We start from the raw sequence: 24,544 nt of genomic DNA on the forward strand, positions 1-24,544 counted from the left end.
TCACGGTGTTTTCTTATTTAAAAAAAAGCTTTTATCAAAATAGAATGTATACACTGCAACAGCTGACCAGGCACAGAATTACACCCTCTGCGGGTGAGTGATTTAAAAGACCTTCAGCCCCCAGGAGAGTCTACCCCCAGCTGAAGACGGGGCTAACTTGGGCAACTTCTGCTGTCAATGGAACTGCCTTCTCTCAGTCAAGACAGTCATCACGCAGGCAAAGAAAAGGTACAGCAAGAGGAGGAGGAAGGTGCAGGCCGCTGGCCCAAGGCAGAACCAGGAGGCCATGAAGTAAACTATCAGGATGGAGAAGAGAGTCCTGTAGCTGGCCAGAAACCTCAAGCTGACTCTCGGCTGCTGAATCCGCCCCGAATGCCACTTGGTGCATGTACTGCGCTGGGAATTGGCCACCAGAGACGGGTTGGTAAGATGATAGCGGCAGAAACCGCCAAGGAAATCTTCTCTGGCACAGAGCCTCTCCATCTGACTTCCAAACTGAAAGGGACCAAGATGAAATCAAATCAAGATGGGGGAAATGAGATCGAACCCTTAGTGCAAAAGCCAAATGGGCAGACAACCCCCTCGCTCAGGGATGGCTGATTACAGAATTTGCTGCCACAGCAAACCCCTTAGCCAAAAGAGTCCCCCATGGCCTTGTCCAACACGCCAAGGGCTTCTAGTCCTCACAATGAGATGCCAGCCTCACGTAGATCTACTCCGCTATATCGACCCTGGTGGTTGGGAAGAGGCCAGTCTGGAGGTGCGTGGAATGCAAAGGCAAAGGGAAGAAGGGCCGCTCGATGGCCTGGGAGGTCCACTTACGCGTTCATTAATGGCCAAAGACAGACGGAAAAGCAGCCGGACCAGGGTGGTGCTTTCGTAACTTCTGATTGGCTGAAGCTCTGGATCGCCCTGGTACTCTATCTGGAACTTGCGCAGGCCGTTGATGATCTAGTGCGAGAAGGAAAACCCTGGATCTTGAGACCGAGTCACAAAGACAGCTGTTGGGGACCCATCGTCCATCTCAGAGAGAACCTGTGGGAGTGCTGCTGCCACTCGGCCTCCCAGCTGAGCTTGACAACTGTGTAAATTAATCACATCTTCCTCAGACAAGTTTTCCCGTGAAATTATTTTTTTAAAGAATGACAAACCTTCCTATAAAGCAACCTCAAATCTCCAAAATAGCCCTACATCAAATGGCATTTTCTGGCGCATGCAACGATCAGCTGGCCGGAAGTGGAAAATGGAGGACCAGCTCTCCTGGCTTCCAGCTATTTTGGAGATTTGAGGTTGCTTTATAGTTAATAGTTACTGTCAATGATCCTTCCTTTGGGCCCACCTAGATCTTCTCTTCCAGCAAAGGAATTGCTCTCCGCAATTCAGAGGGATTTTGTTTTAAACTATTCCCTGCTTTCCTCACCCTTCAACGGTGTTTCAGGTGTGCACAGATGTCTGTAGCAGCAGAACTGTGAAAATATTTGGTCCCAAGATGTTACTGAGCTCTGATTATTGTATAGATCAATGACGGCAAAGCTTTTTGGCACCAAGTGCTGAAAAGGGAGATGCGCACTCGTCTAGGCCGCAACCCGGGAGAGGAGCTGCCCAGGGGACATGCTTGCACCGGAAAATGAACTTCCAGTTTCCAGCATGTGCATTAGCGCCGGCCAGCCAGTCTTCCAATTTCTGGCGCGTGCAACGATCAGCTGGCCGGAAGTGGAAAATGGAGGACCAGCTCTCCTGGCTTCCAGCACTGCCACCCACATGGAGGTCAGCTGATCGTCACATGCGTGGGTACACTAGAAACCCGGAAGAGGAGTGGGCAATGCCACACGTGCCAGGCAACATGGCTCCGTGTGCCACTTTGGACATGTGTGCTATAGGTTTGCCATCAGAGGTAGAGTGTGTGGATTGTACACTGATTTGAGACAAATCTTTATTTATGTCTCAACCAGAATGTTTAAATCAAGTATATTCAAGCATTCTCTCATCTGATTTTGGGATCCTGGTAGTTCTGGTGGTAGACAAATTTCTGCCTGACATGCTGGAAAACACTATTTTCTGAATAATTTGTTTCCCATGCGATGTCAAAATGTATGTTGTTTTCTCCTTAAGTTTGTTCTTGAGCCCTTTCAACGCAACAAACCATCTACATAGTTACTAATAAACGTATTAATTTTACCAGGCACATAAAACATTTTGGAACAAAGGAAACGTGACTCCCTCAGGGATGGAATCGGAGCAACTGAGCCGCAGAGGGCAACAAGAGGAAACGTGCTTGGCTTCAGTGACAAACTGAATATCAACACCTCACGAGGCTCTGATGGCATCCACTGAGAGTTATTAAGCGGTTGAAAGCCACGATTGTGCACTTCCTAACCACCATGCACAACCTGCCTCTGCAACTGAAGACCAGAAAAGGACTCGAATGTTTAAGAATTGGCTTATGGGGAGACACAAACATTTTTAGGCCTGCTTGCTTAAAATCTCTTCCAAGAACATAAGAGAAATTGCTATAATCAATATCATTACTAAATACAGAAGAGTCAAGTTGGAAAAGGGACCTTGGAGGTCTTTTAGTTCCAAGCTCCAAGCAGGAGATCCTACCCCGTTTCAGACAAATGACTGCCCCAGGGATTGAGCACCCACAACTTCTGAAGGCAATGCCTGCTCCACTGGCTCTCACTGTCGGGAAATTCCTCCTTAGCACAGATGGTTTCTTGTCCTGCCTTCTGGTGCTTTAGAAAATAGACTGACCCCCTTTTCTTTCGGGCATCCCCTCAAATATCGAACAGTACAACCTGTCACCCCTAGTCCTTCTTTTCACTACTAGACCATACGTAGCCAATTCCTGCAACTGTTCTTCCTGTGCTTTAGCCTTCTTTGTTGCTCTTCTCTGCATTCTTTCCAGAGTCTTAGCATCTTTTTTATATTGTGGTGACCAAAACTGGATGCCGTATCCAAGTGTGGCCTTACCAAGGCCTGATAAACCGGTACGAACACTTCACATGATCTTGATTCCATCCCTGTTAATGCCGCCTAGGACCACCCTGGCCACATTCCATTTGTGGACCTTGCTGAAGAATACCTTCACTGTCTAACTAAACTACTAGGAGTTTCTGAGGGTATCAGAAAACATGTGGATAAGGGTGATGAGCTACTAGGCATCACGGACTGAAATTTTCAAAAAGCCCTTAAAAAAGATTCTCATCAAAGACCCCCCAGGAAGCTCAACAGCCATGGAAGGTAAGGGCAGGTAAGCAAGTAGCTGGTGACTAGCAAACCGAGAAGGACAAAGGGACATTCTGAATGGCCTCTTTTAACCTATTCACACATTATTAGGCCAAGTTTGCTGATGAAGCTAAATTGTTTGGGGTGGTAAAGACGATAAAGGACCATGAAGAGCTTTAGCGGGATCTCTGCATGTTGGAAAGTGGAAGTCAACATAGACAAGTGTAAAGCGGTTCATGCACCCAAAACCCCAGCTAGTCATCCAAACCGATGGGATCACAGCTCGGAGCGAGCGATGAGATCTCAGAGCAACGGGAAACCCTTCAATGAAGGTGCTGATTCAGGGGGCATCTGCTGTCAGAAAAAGACCCCCAACCCCCGCATGGGAGGGAGAAGGAGCAGGGCTGCTAACGGAGAGGCCAGCCTCACAATGCCCTCGCATGGATCCCTGCAACGGTGTGTGCGGTTGTGGTTGCCGCACCTCAGAAGGGGATCTGGTAGAGCTAGAGAAGGCCAAGTGGAGCAGAACTAAGGAGGCCAAGAGGTGGAGCGGCTTCCCTGGGAGAAAAGGCTGTGGCATTTGGGCTTTTGAGTCGAATGAGAGGAGAGATGGTGGAGGTGTACATGGTGTGGATAAAGGGGAGAAACGGGTTCCCTTCCCAGAGGTCAACCAATGACAGGGAATCCTGGAAGAAGCAGGACAGATCAAACAGAGGAGGGGGGGGGAGGGGAACTGCACTTTCTCACTTGCAACGTTCTGTTAATGTAACCTTACAATCAAGTAGAATTAACGAACCTGGTGGTTTTTTCTGCCTGGTCTACCTGGTAAGGCTGTCGATCCCTCTGCAGGTGATGGACCACTGGGAGAACAGCCTGCTGGACCGAATGTGCCAGGGTCAACCTATCAGAGCCCTGCTTACATTCTTACATGCACCGCTGCTTTGCGCAACTTCCTGAGCAGGTCATTGGCCTACCTGGTATCTCCCAAGAGGTGTGAGCGTTAGCCCATCTTCATCCTCAATGCAGTCTGGCAGCAACTTCTTCCCGTTCTCCTCTGGAGCCCCTCCCCTGTTCAGGATCAGCTGGCTCAGCTGGGCTTCGTTCAACTGGCAATAACCAAAAGAGGACACCCCGATCTATTACACGTGAATTGCATTGTTACACGAGCAAATGTGGGAGGCCTCTGAACGCAAGATGTCATTGTTCTCACACCTGGCTCCTCATTTTACCCACCTCAGAAGGATGGAGCTTTAATGGAGTCCCTTCTCAAAATCCCTTGTTAATTAAACTGAAAAAGCTGCAAGGAAAACAAAGAGCAGCCCAAGGGAGGCTTCACTCTGCTGGGATGCTTTAGCAGCCCCTCACCCGCAGAGAGGGGGCAGCCCTCCCCCTCCCAGGACAGACCAAGGAAGGCCCAGGAGCTCAGGGAGGCGAAGCAGACGGGGGATCTTTAGGAAAGAGCCTAAAGAACGCTGATTCCTACCCGAAATATCTGACATAAATATTCCAGGGCTTTCTCCAAGTATTCGTCCGTTTTTCGTATACTCTCTTGCCCCATTTCGTCCATGTCGTTCCCCAGGTAGGAGCCGTTCAAGTCACTCGAGCCAAACCAGAACCAGGAGAGGAAGGAGTGGCCGGGGCCGGCCTCCGCTGAACGGTCCGAGAGGGACCTGGCCGATTGCTGCGCCTGGCCGATCAGCTGAGCCAGGCGCAGCACCTGGACAGGAGAACGCCAGAGTCAGGGTAGCTCAGAAGACAAGCAAAGAGCAAGGAACCCCCTTCGGATAGGGAGGAAACCAGGATGCGACTGATTTCTGTATGTCTGCACCTATTATTATTATTATTATTATTATTATTATTATTATTATTATTATTATTATTATTATTATTATATATACTTTATTCATTAAACAGGAAACGCAGCCAACTGAACATTCAAAAATGCATCACAAATACCACTGACTGGTGCTAATGGTTGATATAAGTTGCTGCCAGCATCCTAGGTATCAAATAATAATAATAATAACAACAACAACAATAATAATAATTTTGAAAAACAAAAAAAAAACCACTGGGAACATCAGGTTGAGAAGGTTCTAGAAAATGAAAAAGATCTTGGGGGACTTCAGAATCCAGACTGACAGCCACTTGGCCTACAACACACCTGACATAACAATAGTTGGGAAAAAAAGTATGGTTCAGTGACATTGCAATACCTGGTGATGCACAAATAGAAGATAAACAGCAAGAGAAAATCACAAAGTACCGGGACTTGCAAATTGAGGTTGAGTGACTGTGGAAAAAGAAATCGTGTGTTGTCCCAATTGTAATTGGAGCCCTTGGAGCAATACCTAAAGGGCTTCCTCGCTATTTGGAAATTCTAAATTTATTGGACTTGAACATTCTGACTCTACAAAAAACCACCCTACTTGGAACAACTTACACCCTCCGACGTTACCTTAACAGTTCCTAGGTCCTTGGTTAGGACTCGAGCTGTTGAGCTGCCAACCAGCTCCAAAGGCTGTGAATCTCACCAAAGATTAACCACATAATAATAACAACAACAATAATAATAACTTTGCAACAACAAAGTCAAAACTTTTTCACATTTAATATGTAAATGCAGCAAAACTGAGTACAAAGCTAGACACGACCGAGCTAAATTAATCCACTGGTCATTATGTAAAAAATACGCCCTACCTGTATCCAAAAGGTCATGGGAGCACAAAGAAAATTTGGAACACAACACATCAGATGTCACGGTTGTAGAGGGCCAAAGCATACAGTTTATTCATATTGCTGTACCAGGAGATGCAGAGTCGAAGAAAAAGAACTAGAAAAAAATCACAAAATACTGCGACCTGGCCATCGAAACGACACGGCTATGGATGGATGAAGCAATTAACCCCATTGTCATCAGGGCACTTGGAACCATGTCCAAAAATTTTACAAAACACATAAACAAATTGCAGCTTCCTGCAATAACACCAGCACAACTGCAAAAACTCTGCTACTAGGAACATCTTATATTTTAAGAAGGTCCTTGGTTGATCCCTAGGATGTTGGCAGTAACCCATATCAACCATTAGCACCAGTCAATGGCATTTATGACAGATCTTTAAATGTTCACTTGACTTGATTTTCATGTTTAATGAATAAAAGAAATAATAATAATTATATAATTATTAAAATCTATTTGTCTCCGGTCCCACCAGGGGGCTACTCTGGGCAGCTCACAACAATAAAATGGGAAAAAAGAAAAAAATAACAATAGCAAAGGAATAAAACAATAAAAATTGACACTGGTACAATATTATTAAATTCAAGAAGATGGGCAGAGGGGGAGGTGGGGTCAGCAGCCTCCTCCAGTGATGGACTCCCCTGTTGCCTCTCCAGGCCAACGAGCAGAGTCAGGCCTTCGGGCTCCTGCGGAAGGACAGCCAGCAAACCTCCCCTGGGGAGGGGAGGGCGTCCCAGAGGGCCAGCAGTGCGGCAGAGAAGGCTCTTCTCTTCGATCCCGTCAGTCGGAGTTCCTTGACCGATGGGGTCTTGGCAGGCTTCTTCTGCCAGCAGGAGTAGGGTGGGCTTGTCTTAGCGGACGAGAGGCTCACCAAGTTAATCTGGCCCTGTGCCTGGCCAGGGGGGGAGGGGGGGGGCTTTGGTGCCCAGCTTTTATGCCAAAGGGCCACAATTCTATTGAGGGAGGGGCTTCCCCGTCCACTCAGCAGCATCAACCAACCTACCAGATTTCTGACTTCTGTCCCAAACATCTGCCTGTACTGGGCGTCCTGCCCTTCGAGGCTGTAGACGTGGCTTTTCACTTTAAAGGAGGCGTCCGTGATGGTGGGAGCCCGGCCTGACAGGAAGCTGCCTCCAAGCGAGGGAGTCAGGAAGAGGCGGTGCTGGCGGTGGGGAAGGCTCAGATCGGCCTCCAGGAAGAGCTGCTCTGCTGCAGAGAGATGGGAATGGCCGGCTGGCCTCAGGCCTGGGAAAGCCCCCTTTGGTCACCATGGAAAGGAGCTGCTTCCAAGCCCCCAGGAGCTGGCAGGGGCTCAAGCTCTGGCATGTCCGGCCTGCAGCTCAGGTGGACTCTGGGGTAGCGTTTATCAGAGCCCGCAAGTGCTCTCTCCTGGCGCTGCCCTGGTTGCAGCTGCAGAGAAGGTGGGGGGGGGGACGTATCTTACCTCTCTGGATCATCTCAGTCAGGTGGGGCTGAGCAAAAACCTTGGCCACCCTGAACACCATCAAGGCATTCTTGGGACTAACCAGGTCTGTGCGGAGAGCTCGGTTCAGAAAGCTGACAAAGAGCTTTGTGTAGAGCAGCAGGTTCTCCTGGACAAAAGGCTCCCTTTAAGAAAACAGCCAGTGGAGAGCGTGGTGGTCAGTTGCTTTCCTGTCCAGCTCCCAGGCACCCAGGACAATCAGCTCCAGCAAAGCCAGGTGTGGCCCTTCCTGGCCCTGCAGGGAAGACTGGGCACCTGAAAAGCTGAGTAGGGCTGCAGAAAGACCCTCACACTACTCAGGGACGTCTCCATGGGCCCCAACGCCCCCACGGGAGCAGCAACGGCTGGAGAGAAGGGAGGCCAGAAAAGCACCGATCCCCCCCCATATCCTCCTGCTGTGACTCAAAGACAGCGCAGCCACACCCGTTGCTGCCTCCACAGCCACCTTGAGCGAGCTCACCCAGGCAGCCGCTGGAGGGCCGGCCCCTGCACGCCCCCCCCCTCTACCCAATCCGCCTTATGCTGGGAGCAAAGGCAGCTGGCCAGATCTGCGGGGGCTCCAAGGGCCCAGCCCAGGACGCACCATTTCTCTGATGCACTACGAGGTGGGACCTCTGCGCTCGGCAGCTGCTTCTCCGGTGCATATCTCCAAGGCTGTAAGTAACTTAACCACATCTCCAGAACCTGCAGGAACAAATGGGGTGTTTCAATCTATGTCTGCACTTAAAGCTTTCTTCATCAACCATGTTGCAAAGTCACAGTTAGGGACACCTACATCCAGCGCACAAAGTGGGTGAAGCTACAAGGGAAATCAGATATGGACACCAAAAGTTATGAACACTGAAACTATTTTTATTACATGGAGGCTTAATGGACTAGGAAAACTCACTGTGGCAAACTCACCATGAGACAATTCAATGCAATTTAATTATTTTAAATAATTAAAAAGATTATTTTAAGTTTTGTCATTCACATTTCATTTTGTCCCTCCTCTTTTAATGATTCTATTCCATCATTTCTTCTATATTAATGGAACTCTTATCCCGCAGCGAGTGTGCCATCCGTGTTGTCCTAGACCCACAGTAACAGGATCCTGGACTTTGCTCCCTTTCTCCACTGCCCTCACCCTAAAGAGAACAAAGTGAACGAAGCAGTGAGCTGCTTTCATGCTTTGGCCTGAGATTCCTCTTATCTGCCTACTCTCTTTCTCCTCTCCCTCAGAGTTATTCTCACAACTGCCTCGTGTTATATGATTACCTCATCGTAGTAAACCTGGCTCCTGAAAATCATTTGAATATGTCAAAATCTTGTTCAATTATATTTCCAACATTGGAATTTATCTATCTGTTAATAAATTTGGACTTACTATGCCACCTAAGGGACACTCTAGTAATGTGAAGGAAAGACTTCACACTGCCCTTACGTAGGGCCAAGATTTAATTAACGGTTTCAATCTGGGTTGCAAATGTTATATGCCATGATAGTTATTGCATTTCCTCGGGTTTCTTCTTTCTTTTGTTCACTGTAGCTGCACTTTCAAGAGTCATTTCTCTCATTCCCTCATCCTAATTTCCAATACAAAACTTGCTATTTTCCCTCTTTTGGCCTTTTCAATTATATTTATGGCATATACAGTAGATCACGTATTATTTTAATGAATAATCAGCTGATATGTATTTTAATAGTTTCTCTTTATGTGATAAATATCAGTAACTGTACTACTGGTTATTGTTAGTATTATATAGGATAATTTACTGTAGAAGCTAAGAGTGATATTTTTAATAATCTTGGGTTTTTTTTAAGCACCACTATTATTTTACTGACTGAGGCTGTGCAACCTGATCCTGCTTCACAAGGCAGAGCAGAACTTCCAAGACTTCCTAGAAATTAGCAGCACTAATTCCATCAATGCCCTGAAATTCAAATCCTCAGCCTGAAAGGATAAATATGACCACAACCAACATTCAAACGGTACCTACAGCTCTGAAAGATGCATCCAGAGGCCAGTGACCAAAGCTGTGCTGAAGAAATATGTAGAGTTTCTGCTGAACAAACCGAGGGATCACAATCCTGCAAAGACACACCACAAAGTTAGCCATCCGCTCCCTATAAGGAAAAAAGCCCTTTGCCCCCATGAAAGGTGATGCAGAGGAGGCAGCTACACTTCAACTGCCAGCTTTCTACAAGTGCCCTAACTGACACCGCACATAGGAAGCGTACGGCCTGTTGTAACAGCAAAGTACCACCCATGAAAGGGTGATCCCAACCGGAGGAAGGAAGATTCTGATTAAATGTTAGATACAATCTCCTTAAGGCAGTTTGACAAGGCACCAACCACCCCAAAAGGTGCAGGGCCTTTTTTGCCAGAGGAATTCCAGCAGCAGCTGGACAGGCAACTGGGGTTACTGCAGTGCCTCCGTGCCTCCTCCCAACCCTGACTTCCTGGCAAGCCATCCGAGCAAGTATTTTAAAGAGGCTAATTGAAAGCTTCAGTTCTACAGTTCCTAGAAAACTAACACACCCAAAACTTAACCTTTTGGTTTATGCTGAAGATTTCAGAGGGGAAGAAAAGTTGGAAAAGAGAGCTTTACAAGTTTGGAGGTGACCTTTTTCTTCTCTTCAAAGAGCAGAAGTGAGTTTTGATGAATACTGAATGGGGGAGCTGCTACTTTAGACTATTGACTCAAGAGGGCAGCAGGAGGAGGGTTCCTTCACAGTTTCAAGAGCCTGGAATTTCCTCAGCCCAGAGTTCATTTTAACAACAAACCATCAACCAAGCTGTATGCCAAGGCAGTTTGATTTCAGTCAGAGATCTTCAATTTCTTATAAAGGACACACACACACACACACACGCACACACCTTAAATGCTTCAGACAAAATACACCCAATAATTTCTAATTTTTGGTTAGCTTCCATAATCCCTGAAAATCTTTCCTCCAATCTGTCTCCATTTTCTGTGGCACCCAAGAGCGTCCCAGACATTAGAAGAAGTACATCCAGCTTCTTATTTATAATAATATATCATCATCATCATTATATACTTTATTCATTAAACATGAAACTCAGTCAACTGAACATTCAAAAACACATCACAAATACCATTGATTGGGTCTGATGGTTGATACGGGTTGCTGTCAGCATCCTAGGTGTCAACCAAGGACCTTCTTAAGATGTACGATGTTCCTAGAAGCAGAGTTTTTTGCACTTCTGCTGGTGTTATTGCAGGAAGCTGCGATTTCTTGATTGGTTTTATAAAATTCTTGGACATGGTACCAAGTGCCCTGATGACAATGGGTGTCACTGTTAAATGTTTTATCATAATTACGTAGTTTCAATGGTAGTTTAATGATTTTTTCTAGTTCTTTTTCTTCGACTCTTAGCATCTCCTGGTACCACGAAATCAATAAATTGTACATTTCAGTTTTCAACAACTGTGATATCTGACGTGTTGTGTTCCAAATGACGATCCGTTCTCGTTTTCAATAACCTTTTCCAGTTTATGTTCCCATGACTTTTTGGATACAGGTACCGTATTTTTCAGAGTATAAGACGCACCTTTTTCCCTCAAAAAAGAGGCTAAAAATCTGTGTGTGTCTTATACACTGAATAATTTTTTGCCTTCTGAAACCCCACCCACTTCACCAAAATGGCCGTGCATAGCCTTTAGGAGGCTTTCAGAGAGCTCCTGGGGGCCGGGGAGGACAGAAATGAGCAAAAAACGAAGCACTCTATAAGCCTCCTAAAGTTTGGAAAAAAAACTGGGCCTGTTTTCGTGAGAAACAGGCCATTGTTTGCTTGTTTTGGGAGGCCCCACCCCCCAGGAGCACTCTACAAGCCTCCTAAAGGCTATCCATGTTCTTTTTTTTTTTTAAAAAAAGGGCCATTTTTGGGAGGTCTGCAGAGTGCAAAAACTTTTTAAAAAAATTTGCCTCTTCAAAATCTTGGTGCGTCTTATACTTCGAAAAATACGGTAAATCTTATTTGTTATATAATGACCAGTGGATTAATTTAGCAACTCGGTCATATCTAGCTTTGTAATCAGTTTGTGCGATTTTGCTGCATTCACATATTAAATATGAAACAGTTTCGACTTTGTTGTTGCAAAGTCAACAGTTTGGGTTGTCAGTGGATTTTTGTATCTTCACTTTCATGGCATTAGTTTGCAGTGCTTGTTCTTGAGCAGTCAGTATTAAACCTTCCGTTTCTTTCTTGAGGGTTCCCATCTTAAGCCATGTCCATGTCAAGTTGTCATCACATTTCCCTTCAATGTTTTTCAAGTGCTGTCCATGCAAAGCTTTGGTTTTCCATCCATTTAATCTGTCATCCAGATGTTTTTTCCTTATATTCTGCCTTTGTTTCTGTTGTTTTTATAATGTTCTCCGTTTTCATAGCCTTCAGCAACTTTTCTGTACTTTAATTCACAATTATTTAAACTTCATTTTTCTTCTACAGTTTGATGGATTTGCAACAGCCCTCTACCCCCTATATTTCTTGGCAGGTACAACCTGTCGATGTTATTCATGGATGTAAAGCATGGTACATATTCAATATGCACGCTTTCCAGTCCAAGTTTTCCAGTTCACCCAAAGTCCAGTAAATGTTCCAGATGAGTAGCGTATCACTGGAACTGCCCGTGTATTAATGGCTTTAATGTTAATGTTTCCAGCATTCAGCTTTGATTTTAATATTTTGCAGACCCTCCTGATGTATTCCTTTTGCGTTGACTCTTTTGACTTTTCCATTCAAGATGTTATCTTAAGAGAAAGAAGGACTAGGGGAGACATGATAGCAGTGTTCCAATATCTCAGGGGTTGCCACAAAGAAGAGGGAGTCAAATTATTTTCCAAGGCACCTGAGGGTAGAACAAGAAGCAATGGGTGGAAACTAATCAAGGAGAGAAGCAACTTAGAACCGAGGAGAAATTTCCTGACAGTTAGAACAATTAATCAGTGGAACAGAAGTTGCCTCCAGAAGTTGTGAATGCCCCAACACTGGAAGTCTTTAAGAAGATGTTGGATAGCCATTTGCCTGAAATGGTATAGGATTTCCTGCCTAGGCAGGGGGTTGGGCTAGAAGACCTCCAAGGTCCCTTCCAACTCTACTATTGTATTGTATTGTATCTGCTGCCAATATCCCTAGCTATTTATAACCATCATCCGCTGATAATGCTTTCAGTATCCTTCCATTGCCCTGTTCTATTCCTTCTATTTTTTCCATTTTTCATTGCTGCATGGATAATATAGCACATTTTTCAAGTCCAAAGTTCATTTTGATGTTGCTGCTGAACAGTTGAACTGTGTTGAGTATTGATTCAGTGGGGCTTTTCACATACATTTTTAAGTCATCCATGTATGGTTGGTTGATCTTGTTGACTTGAGACTTTGTATCCCAGTTGTGTGTTTCGTAGGATTATTGTCAGTGGAATTAATGCGATGCTGAACGGTAGTGGTGAAAGTGAGTCCCCCTGGAAGATTCCTTTTCTGGTGTTGATCAATGTTCTCCCCATTTGCTGTTAAAACTGTTTTCCATTTTTGCATATTTGCTTTCAAAAATGTACAAATGTTTTTGCTGATTCCAAAGTTTTCCAAAGAGGTGTTAATCCAGCTGTGGGGTAATGAGTCAAATGCCTTCTTTTAATCAATCCACACCATATTTAAATTTGTTTTTCATTTTGCAATTTTTAGTACCATTTTGTCAATGAGCAGCTGATCTTTTGTTTCTCTTGATTTTTTATAATTTCCTTTTTGTTCTATTGGATACAAACTGTTTTCCATCTGATGATTGAATACTGAATTTGCCAGTATCCTTGTAAAAAGTTTGAACATTGTTGGCAGGCAAGTAATTGGGCGATAGTTGCTTGGTTTTGTGCCCTTTCATTATCTTTCATTATCAAGTATGTTCGACCAGCTATCAAGTATTCTTCACTTGTTGCATTTTGAGGCATTTCATCAAATTGAGTGGCCATGCAGGGATGGAGGCTGGTCAGGTGTTTTAGCCAGTATCCATGCAGTTCCTCCAGGCCAGGTGTGCTCCAGTTCTTGACTGTCTTTGCTTGTTTTGCAACCATATCTATTGTTATTACAATATTCTTCATTCTGTTTTGTGTTGCTTGTTTTTTAATATCTTTGATCCAGGAGGCAATTGTATTGTGTTCCACTGGGCTTTCCCACAGTACTTTCCAAAACATCAAAGTTTTTTTTTTTTTACATGGGTGAACATTAGTTGGGACTTGATTTTCAGCAAGTGACCGGTAGAAGAGGTGTTGCTTTCTTCTGAACGGGACATTTTCACGATATTGTTTTATTCGTCCTTCGTATCTTTCTATTTTCTTTGTTGTTGCTATTACACGTTGTTTTAGTTCTTTCATGATTTCCGTTATCCGTTGCGACGTCAGCTGATTCCTTCATTAGTTGGTTGGTTTCATATAGTCTGCTGGATGGGATGGAAGTTAAAATGTTGTTCACAGCAGTTAGTAGATCTTTCACTCCTTTGCTAGGCACTTCCTGAATGGCAGGCAGTCTTTTTTTTCTGTTTTCTTTGATGTGGTTTTCAATCTTTTCTTTCAGCATTTTCGCTAGATCACTTTCGGGTTGTTGCACAGGAGGATCTTCATCCTGCATGTTGGTTTCTTCCACTGGTTGCTCAACCTGTTCAGGTGTTGGAAGAATTTCTTCAGCCTGTTCACCATTACTTGTTTTCTTTTTAGCCAACGTTTCTAGATGTTGCATTTCCCTGTCTGTAAAAACTTTATTATGGATAATGAAACATCTTTGATCCATTAATCGTGTTTGTCACTTTCCAGGTGATTTTCCTTCCACAGTTGCATCATTCTTTTTTGAAATCCCCAGGCTGTTGGTTCTGCCTGATGATTTCTTGATTTTCTTCGGTTGTCCAGGTTCTGTGCTTTTGTTCCAGTCACTTTACAGTTGCATGTCCTGGTTCCGCAGTAATAACAACTGAGCCCTGTAGCCCATTTTTTGACAGATGTCCAGGACCAGAGGATCTGATGCAGCCCTTGTTGACCCAGCCGACAACGGATCCAGTGTGGAATTTCGCTGTTTTTCTTCTTCTTATCACTGGTGATGGTAGGTGCCTGCGTTGGTTCACCGAGGCTAAGCCACTACTGATCCGAAGGCGGTAATCCCATAACCATAGGGACCCCACCGGATAGCAGTCCAGGCCCAGCCACAGGACTCCAACTTCCCTTTAGTATCAGGAAGGCAGGATTATTTATTTTATTCCTTAAGCATGAAACTCAGTCAAGTGAACATTTAAAGATGTCACAAATACCATTGACTGGTGCTAATGGTTGATACGAGTTGCTGCCAGAGTCCTAGGTATCAACCAAGTACCTTCTTAAAATATATTTTGTTCCTAGTTAATTTTTATTTTTATTATTATTATTACTATTAGTTATTAATTTAATCTTCAATTTGATTCACAGTCTGGGGCGGGTAAAAACTTAACAGTTCAAGTTCTAATCAAGGACCTAAGAGCTAATCAAGCATCTAAGAAACTGACCAAGGAGAGATTCAACCTAGAAATAAGGAGGAACTTTCTGACAGTGAGAATAATCAACCCATGGAACAGAAGTTGCCCTCGGAAGCTGTGGGGGCTTCATCACTTGAGACTTTCAAGAAGAGACTGGACTGCCATTTGTCAGAAATGGTGTAAGGTCTCCTGCTTGAGCGGGGGGGGGGGGGGGGGTTTGGACTAGATGACCTATAAGGTCCCTTCCAACTCTGTAAATCGGTTAAATCTGGAGGTTTCTAAGAACAGATTGGACAGCCATTTGTCCGAATGGTATAGGAGGTTGAAATAGAAGACCTCCAAGGTCCCTTCCAGCTCTATTCTGTTTGATGAGCTGCTATTATTATTTTTGTTGTGGTTGTTGTTGTTGTTAATTTGTAGGTTCAGCTTGCAGTAAATTTATATTTTCAAAGTGATTTTTTTCCTGAAAACTTTGTTCTAGCCAATCTCCCAACAAACCCAGGTTTTATTCTCTCTGTTCAGTACAGACCTTTTGAATTCCTCTAGTGGACTGGCGGTGTGGGAATGCCCCGAAGGAGAAATCGGCTCTGATTTTACGCTGTTGCTGAAGGCGTGTAGATGCTTCAGAAGCAACCGGATAACCAAGACGTGCTCCTCGGTGGGCTTGAAAGACTCCTAGATTGAAAGCAACAGCAGGAAACAAAAACGGAGGAGGAGGAGGAGGAGGAGGAAGAAGAGGAAAATAAAGTTAGGTCCCCACCACAAAGGAAGTCCAGAAGAAGCACAGAAAATGCACCCGAACCAAGAACATGCGTGCACACACATACATGAACCTCATCTGGGGCTAACTGATTCCAAGAACTTGAGCCCAGAAAGAAAACAAAATGGTTGCTACTAAGGAGGGAGCAATGTTTGGCCAAGGGAGAGTGGATTTGGCCAGCTCTCTCTGCTTCCTGGACACACAAGCCCCAGTGGATGAACAGACAAGGAGGGTCACCGGGAAGAATCAAGTACAGTCTCTGTAGAGCAAATACAATGAAGGGGTCTTCTACGTCTCCTCTTGGCTCTCACCCACCTTCTCTTTGAGCTTGAAAGCCAATGACCAGGAGGAAGAGGGCTCAAGGTACCTCACGCAAAGGACCCCCCACCCTCCCGGCCTCTCCTTGGGGCCTTGGAATTCAGCCAATTAGCAAAAGCCAACCGACTGAATTCATTTGGATACCTTCTCCTGGATCAAAGTTTTGTACCTACAAACTAAATTTTGGGAGGGGAAATTTACCATGTGAGGAATTCACAGGACTTTGCAAAGGAGTTTGGGGTTTTGAATAGTTCACGCAGGAGAACAAGGGACCTCTGGGTAGGTTCAGGCTTATGGATTCCTGCTATCATATAGTCACACCCTAACACGTGGGGAGTTTGAGGTAGACCTTTTCTTTTAAATATACAATCAAGATGTAAAATGTTATCAAACCCCGTAATTAGGGCTCTTTGACTTCAGCTAGCTAACCATCTCTGTGACTCAGTCACACAGAACAGACCCTAAATGGTTTGGATCAGCTTTCCAGCCTTCCAGGTTCAGAAAAATGAGGATCTAGATTATTGAGGGAAATATGCTGACTCTGTAAACTGCTTAGAGAGGCCTGTAAAGAACTGTGAAGCGGTATTTAAGTCTACCTGCTATTACCATCACTGCTAGCTTGCTACTATCAATTGGGGCACATCACAAGGAGGGCTGCTCTCCCTACCTCTGAGCCGCAGGGACTCCGGCATAAAGAATAAAAGGTATCCGGCACTCAGAACGGCTGGGCTCACCTACCAGGCTGGGGCAAAATGAATTTGGTTTGGTTTTGGCTTAGTGTAAAACAGCAACATGGCTTGAAAACCGTGGGAGGTGAGGGGACGGAGCCCACTCTAGTACAAGCCATAAATCAGAGTTCATGGCACCGAGTGGTAGATAAAATGCTCTTTCTCAAGAGAACCACAGACGTTACAAAGGAAGAACTAAAGGATGCAGAGAATCTGATCCCAGCAGGACCGTCTGTGCATTCACAGGGCTTCTTCCTCAGAATCACACCAATTAGGATGGGGTAGGATTGTTAGCCGCGGGCAGCTGGCTTTGGCTAGAAGTGAACTGGTATCCCTCCGTGGAAACATCTCTTGCTCGCCTTCTCTTCCCTGGAGCATCGAGGGGAGGGGGCATGTGGCGCCTTCAGCCAAACAAAGGCCGCAGGGCCCATTTCTTGCTCTGAGCTTCTCCTAAGCTGTGGCGATTCCAGAGACGTCTTGCTGTGGCTGGGCTGCCTCCATGCCACCCTAATTCTTCTGGCCTTTAATCTGGCACCCCAGCAGCAACTACCAGTGCAGTGGAGGCTGCAGACCCTGGACACCATCTCATGTTCCCGAGAGTCTCTGGGGAGCGACCCCCAGTTATTGCTGCTGCCGTGGGGAAAGGGGAGAGTTATTTGCCTCCTTTCTGCCTTGCAGGTTTTAGGGGCCTCCATTTCAGCAGGTGTTTTACGAAGAAAATGAAATGAAATGAAAAGGTGGAAATACTTGGTATGTATGGAGGGCCTGGTGGCTGGATTGGACAGGATGGATGCTGGATAAAGAGAGCCGGTAGTGGAGAACCTCCAGCTGAGAGACAACAGAAGAAGGGAGGGGAGGGAGATGAGAAAGAAGCAAAGAAACAAAAGTGAGAATGGACTCAGGCAGGTGGGATGAAAGACAAGGGATGAGTCCCATGGAGTCAACCATTACAAAGCCAGAGCACTGTGGCAACTGTGCCTGTAAAGGAAAACTCGGACACACCCATGTTCCTATCATAACCAGCCCTAACCATATTCAATTTGCCTGGAAGTTAATCCTGGCTTGCTTCTAGCCTCTGAATATTCAAAACAGGTAGGAGGCAGAACCGTTACAAAGGAAGGAAGGAGATCTCTGGAGGTCACAAACGAGGGTGGGTTTCTTGATGGGATTGGGAAAATCACTGGATCCCTCCAAGGACTTCTTGCAGGAGAAAATGCATCTACAATCATGTGAAGCCTTACTTCAGTTAACTGTGCAACTACATAGAAAAGAAGTGGATCTCTCTGGGATTCTGAGCTGGCAGATTGTCTCAGTGATGCAAGCCTCCCAGAGCAGCAGGGCCACCAGTCACGGCAGGCAGTGGGGGACAGAAACTGGGGCAGCACAAAAGCCTAACGAAGAACAAGCAAAACAACCCGTTGCAGCAATCAGCTGAAGCCACTAACTAGAAGTAAGCGGACTGTGCAGGCACCCAGGCACTGAAGAGAGCAGATCTTTCAAAGGCTCCTGTTTTCTTAGACAGGGCCATAAGGGCCCCAGCCTTGCAGAGCAGTGCTGCAAACCTCAAAGCCTCCCGGGCAGCTCTGATTCCTCCAGCCAAGCCATCTCCCTCCCCCTCTTTCAGTAGGCAAGGAGAGGGGATGCACCTAGCGGGGCACAACTGTTGAGGGGTTTTACTGGGACAAACCCCCTTTGACCCTGCACAGCTTCAGTCCCGAACAAGCCCTTTCCTCCACTTAATGACCCCCCAACTCCAGAGGAGTCTTAGCATGACAGCACACACAACAGGAGTTGCTGGCTGGGAAAGCCTAGGACTGAGGAACAAGGAACAAGGCTCTGAATAATTCTGTATTTCTGGGAGTATTTCAACGTGTTTGATGGGAACTTCCTGAGATCTTTAGAACAGCTGCTCTTTGTTGCTGTTATATGGATCAAGAGAGACTCATTCTCTCAGCCTCCATTGCAGGCTATGGATAAGAATGTGGAGCCCTCTGGGTTATTACAAGAGCTGATCCTGCTGAACCCCAAAGTGCAAGGAAGATTCTGTTTCTTATTAGCAAATGTTCTTCTATTTCAGGAAACTTGGAGGCAATTCCATTCGCCAGGCTTTCACTGAGTAGTCCTATTTTAACTCAAATTTAACAGAAAGATTATAGAAATGCCACGCTGTCCAATTCCTGCATCATCTCAGCTTGCAATTTCCAACTCTCTTTGCAGTTTTCCAAACATCGGCTCGGCACCAGTGGGTCTTTTCCACCGGCCTCTCTCTAGCCCTGGGTTCAGGTTGCATAAAAAGGCTGAGCAGGAACCAGAGTGGCCTTGCCTGCACTTCCTGCTGCTAATGTCTCTGCAAGGTCCAAGGAGGCGAAAGGAGGCCCACGCGTCAACCTGGAGGCCTGCAGCCCTGTCAGATACCCACGGTTGGCACCCTTCCCCACGGTCAAGCAGGAGGAAAGGCATGACTGCCAGAGACCACCTGCTCTCCCGGCCTCTTGGCCCTGGGATGGCTGCTGGTAGTCAGAAGGGTCTCCTTGCCCATGACTCTGTAGGGCCCCTTTTGAAGTGGGTCTGGCAGTGAACTCCAGTGGTTACAGCAGCCGAAGCCCTTCCTTTGAGCAATCCGTGCCACCCAGCCTTACCAAATCATTTCCTAATTCCAGCAAAATCTCTGCCTTATGAAGGGGGCGCCGTTCCTCACTCCCCTGCAGAGAAGAGCTCCCTCCATCCCCTGACTCTGCCCAGGTCTGGCAGCTCCTTCCCTCCCACCCCCCAAAGGAAGCCCTGTCCCTCTGCTTACCTTGATGTGGGGGGACTGCATCTTCTGATACATCTCCAGCGAATAGTGGTGGAGCCACATCTCCACAAAGACCTGAGGAAGAAGGGACTCAATCAGGGGCCAAAGGGAACCCCAAAACAAGCCACCCCAGGGAGGGACAAAGAGGGACCGATCTGCCAGATCATTCCCCATCTTCCCAAGCCTATGCTTGTTTGTTCCATTCCTTATTAATCATACAATTTAAGGCACACTTCAGCTCTTATGCAAGTAGGCAACACTTGCCACTAACGTGTTTTTTGTTTGGCTTCCCCCCCCCAATGTAAGTATTATTTGCCCCAATTATCGGCCCTAATAAGCCGAATCATACCCGCCCAAAATATATAGAATGAAGGATAGCTGTGTTTCAATTTGTGGGGCCGGTACGACTAGGATCAACTCCCCAAGAAGAGCAAAGGGGCCCTCAGCTCTAAAAGAAAGGCCGTGTAACCAGCTGCAGGGACCCTGTGGCCCCAGGCGCAGCCGCTATGAGAGGGCAGCTCCCCCTGCACTCCTGGGCCAGGAAAAGAGCCCCACTGCCACTCTTGAGGCCACCCACCTGAAGCAACGTTTCTGACCTCCAGATCTCTTGGGAAGCAGGGTCTGCGTTCACCGAAGTCTGGTGAGCGACGTGCCTTTTCAGAAGACTGGTGGGATGCATCCCGTAGGAGGTGAAAGGCATTGTGGGAGAGCTTTGAAAAGGAGAAGGCAGGTCCAGAGAGCATCCAGACACACCAGCGGGAGGAAATTCAAGGCCAGAGCAAGCAAGCAGGTCCCCAGCCCGATCGGGAACGGCTCTTCTGACACGCAACAGAGCAGCCGATTCCCCTCCAGTTTTACCCACTGAAGAATACACTGACTTTGGCTCCCATTTTTAGGAATTATTTGCTAAATATTCTAGTCGGCACTATTGAAAAAGGCCAAAGGGTGTGTTCACTGTGCTGCTAAATCTCCATTGTTCCTTGAATACATTTTAGTCAATGTATTTATTCCTATTTGCAGAAAATAAAAACAGGAACTATTTCAGAAACGGCATTTTGTAGCACTGTTCCTGTTGCTGCCACTTAATCCCATCTTTATTACTTTATTGGTAACTGAAGATGGCAGACACACACAGCACACTTGGTGCCCTTGTGGCCTTTGGCCAACTGTCAGCATCCCAGCTTGGAAATTCCTACTAGCATTCTGAAAGCCCCTGGAGGCCTTTTCTTTGCAGAGTGAAGTCCTAATCTGCAAGCTCCTTCCACATATCCCCCCCCCTCACCCCCAGAACTGCCTGTTCTACAGCTGAAACCAGCAGGACAGCAAGCACCTACCGGGGAGCAGGTGAAGAGACCACCCCGCCAGGCTCCGAGGAAGGGATGGGAGGGACACTCCCTTCTATGGGCAAGAACCACTTCAGGTACCGGTCCACCAGGATGAAGTAAGCGCTGTTCGACATGCTGATGGGGCAGGTGCTGGAGATGCCCTGAAGCACAAAGAGAAAGAGTCGTCTTGGGCTTCCACAGTCCAACCTACAGGAGGCCAAAACGCTTTAACTCCTCGACACCTAGGATCGGGCAGGTAACTTTCCACCTGGAGCAACAAACCACTATTTCATCGCCATGTAAAACGACCCACTGCACGCACGTGTTTATAACCCCACCCGGTATTCACAAAAAATCACCCAATGGCAACTTTGGGAAACCACAGGCCAGTGCTGAGAGTGATGGACTCCTGCAGATTAACCAGAATGCAAACTTCCCTTTGATGAGCAGAAGAATTGATTCAAACTGGAAACACCACAGAGGGTTTGGCTGAGCCATGAAACAATCACAGACCTGAGTGGGTGCAATATTTCCGGCACTTTAGAACAGTAGCCCCCAACCTTTCCAGCTCCGCAGACTGGCGGGGTGAGGCGGGGGAGAGGGAATGGTTTTGCGTGCGCAACCCAGTTTCCAAGAGGCCGCAGACCAGTACCTGGCTGCAGACGGGGTGTTGGGGAGACCTACTGGCTTAAATAGAGCTGATGTAATAATGAAGTGGCTTAAAAGCCCCCCCCCCCCAGGTAAATCAACGGTGGTCCGGCTTCCTCTCCCCTCCTTTCTTCTACCAAGAAGAAGAGCAGCCTTATCAAGGAAGGCCGACATGTACTCACCCTCTGGGTAAGGAGGCTGATGGCAAAGCAGAACATGTAATATTCATACGGATCTGGCAGGAGGGAGTCAAAGGAGCAACTTCCTCCAAGCAAGAAGGCACCGCCCCGAGTCCTCTCCGGGAGAGGGGGCGGTCTATAAGTGTGAATAATAATAATAATAAAAAAAGCAGGCAGCTGCTATTTTATTTGACGGACCCCAGTTTTACACAGTCCTTCAGATCAAAAGATTCACACGCAACTTAAGTAGCAGGAGGAACCTCCAAGAGAGCTGATCTTGCTTGCCACACCTTGACCCGCAGGAAAGTTTGTGGCTTGCAAGTTGTACCCACCCAAAGAACTCCCTTCCCCATGAAAGCAGGGGAGGGGCAAGGCTCTCCGCCTATCCGGAGGGGAGAGAGCGCTAGTGGCCTCATAGCAGGCAACGCAACACAATGGCCTTCCCTAAAGCGGGAACAGCACAGGGCTCTGCCGGTTGTTGCAAACCCAGGACAGTCTTCCTTCATCAGAAAAGCAGGCAGCCATCACCCCAATGCATTGGCAGGTAGTTAGCATCAAGGAAGTGTCACAACTCATCAACATTATAAGCTTTGAAAGAATTAAGTGCTAAAGAGTTGCAAGATTGCTGTAGGATAATCCCCTTTCCCTTAAAGACCTCGAGGGAACCTGCTTTGTGGTTAAAAGCAGCTGCCAATTGTCTTCCTAGTCCCAGCATGCAACTCTCTTGTCTGCAAGTTACATCCTTGCAAGAGCCAAGTGGCTGCTAAGCTCCGGGGTCAAACAGCAGCGAGAGAAGCATGGCGCACAACCGGGTGGTGCCAGCAAAGTTTAGGCGTCCAGGGAGAAAGGAGATGGTTCCTCCGCTCTTACTGGCAGCAGCCGCTGCCCCTTCCAACCCATCACCACCCTTGCTCACTCACTGCCGTGCAGGGAAACTGCTCCACACTCACAAGGCCAAAGGATACTAAGAATCAGGTTCAAATTCAGGCCCCCAGTGGGAGGGAACTGGACTTTGTTGTGATATAACGAACATTCTGGTAAAATCCGTTCTTGAATTGAAGTTTTCACTGGGCCCTGAAAGGGTAAACAATTACACACAGGCCTCCAAAGACACAACGTAATGAAAATGCATAACAAATAGGCTAAGGATCGCCCTTAGTTGGGCTGGTAGTCTCCAGTTAACGGTGGCACTTGGGGCCAGTATTTCTACTAAGCAAAGCAGTCACAAAGCACAAGGTCATGTGACCCCATCACTTAATGACGGCAATCCCAGCACTTCCTGTTATTAATCCTATGGCACTGGCTGTTAGGGGAGGACCAGCTCTGATCCTACCGTTCCTGGTGTGGTCCCTCCGAGCCTTGGGATGGGGATGCCCCCTCTTGAATTCCCCGACTTGCCTTATCTCTGCCCTTTGGCCTGCCCTGCACAGCCTCTCTCTTCAGCAGCGGTGGCTGTGCCAGCGCTGGAATAGCAGCCCAGGGGGGGCAGTGGCTGGCTGAAGCTGCTGAAGGCTCCGGGCTGCTACTTCAGTACTGCTGGCATCACCACTGTTGCCCAGTGGCACTGCGCAGGGTGGCCAAAAGGGGGATGGGAGATAAGTAGGTGAGGGGGGGGGAGTTGAAGAGCAGCTCAGAAAGTTCACTGACAAATGGAAAGTCCATGCAAGGCATTAAGAACTCAAGACTGCCAAGCTCAAACCTCTGTACAGCTAGTCCTCGACTTACAACAGTTCATTCAGTGACTATTCAAAGTTACATTACTGAAAAATGTGGCACATGACCATTTTTCACACTTACAACCTTTGCAGCATCCCCATGGTCATGTGATCCAAATTGAGATAGTTGGCAACTGACTCACATTTACGACAGTTTCCCAGTTTTGCGACCTTCCGACAAGCAGAGTCAACAGGGAAGCCAGATTCACTTAAGAACCGTGGTACTAACTTAACGACTGCAGTGATCCACTTAACATCTGCGGCAGGAAAAGTCGTAAAGTGGGGCAAAACACACTTAACAAATGCCTCACTTAGCAACAGAAACTTTGGGCTCAATTGGGGTAGTAAGCCGAGGACTGGCTGTACTGAGCTCAGCCTCCCTCTAACATCACCTCCTTTCCAGACACTAACAGGAAGGTGGGAGACGGGGAACTCGTATCTGTATTCCTCCGCTTGGAGCTTGTAGACCAAATTCATCATGGGGCCTCTGCAAAGAAAGGAAAGAAGAAAGCCAAATGGATCCCTGGGGATCTCCCACAATGACTTTTCCTTTTATGTCGTTACTGTTCCACATGGACATTTGTGTCTTTTCAATGACCATTGTCACCTAATCAAACCAGTGGATGATTTCGGTCAGATGTCATAAATTAGTGCCCAATTCTCCAGAAGGGGCTCCAAGCGGCACACGGGCTGACAGCCCACTCACCCGGGGGACAGGAAATCCAGGGCCACATTGTACTCGGTGTAGTTTGTTCTGCCTTGCAGGCAGCGGAGGTTCCACCCGGAAATGACGCCATCTAAACTGCCAAAAATGTTCTCCACCAGCCAAGGGAAGACGGCATGCAGTTCCTTTGTGGAAGAGAAAAGCCGTCAGAAAAGCCACCGCTGAAACCAGAAGAAGAACGATGGCTACCCTGAACCATTTCCTGCGCCGGGGAGAGCCAGGCTCTCCTTGCTAGTGGACAGGAAAGCAATTGCAGAAGGCAGACAAATCCTGACAGTCGCTTCAAACTCTGGCTTCATTTTTCTTTATAATTATAATCACACACACATGCAAGGTCCTCACTTAATGACAGGCAGGATTTGGTTCACAGCAACAGTGACTGCTGGGATTGCTGTTGCTAAGCGATATGT

At 46.8% G+C, this 24,544-nt stretch overlaps 1 protein-coding gene across 3 annotated transcripts in view; it reads right to left on the minus strand.

Moving 5' to 3' along the window:
• Positions 1–8: 8 nt before the first annotated feature.
• SMPD4 (sphingomyelin phosphodiesterase 4) overlaps positions 9–24,544 on the minus strand; it is a 28,752-nt gene continuing 4,216 nt past the window's right edge. Inside the window, exons 3-19 of one of the 3 annotated variants that reach the window (XM_081966391.1) lie at positions 24,117–24,259; positions 23,822–23,897; positions 22,661–22,769; positions 21,699–21,751; positions 20,878–21,029; positions 20,121–20,253; positions 19,547–19,618; positions 17,497–17,577; positions 15,473–15,618; positions 9,431–9,521; positions 8,035–8,135; positions 7,413–7,576; positions 6,972–7,177; positions 4,712–4,945; positions 4,203–4,334; positions 823–951; positions 9–495 (exon numbers count right to left, since the gene is read on the minus strand). In XM_081966391.1, the coding sequence (XP_081822517.1) occupies positions 175–495; positions 823–951; positions 4,203–4,334; positions 4,712–4,945; positions 6,972–7,177; positions 7,413–7,576; positions 8,035–8,135; positions 9,431–9,521; positions 15,473–15,618; positions 17,497–17,577; positions 19,547–19,618; positions 20,121–20,253; positions 20,878–21,029; positions 21,699–21,751; positions 22,661–22,769; positions 23,822–23,897; positions 24,117–24,259 (2,343 nt within the window). In that variant the 3' untranslated portion in view covers positions 9–174. Of the gene's footprint in view, positions 496–822; positions 1,082–4,202; positions 4,335–4,711; positions 4,946–6,971; positions 7,178–7,412; positions 7,577–8,034; positions 8,136–9,430; positions 9,522–15,472; positions 15,619–17,496; positions 17,578–19,546; positions 19,619–20,120; positions 20,254–20,877; positions 21,030–21,698; positions 21,752–22,660; positions 22,770–23,821; positions 23,898–24,116; positions 24,260–24,544 lie in introns of those variants that run through there. The other 2 variants (XM_081966392.1, XM_081966393.1) reach the window with 2 other exon arrangements.

This window comes from Natrix helvetica (genome assembly GCF_964273705.1).
Source record: "Natrix helvetica genome assembly, chromosome: 14".
In the NCBI taxonomy this organism is placed as follows: domain Eukaryota; kingdom Metazoa; phylum Chordata; class Lepidosauria; order Squamata; family Natricidae; genus Natrix; species Natrix helvetica.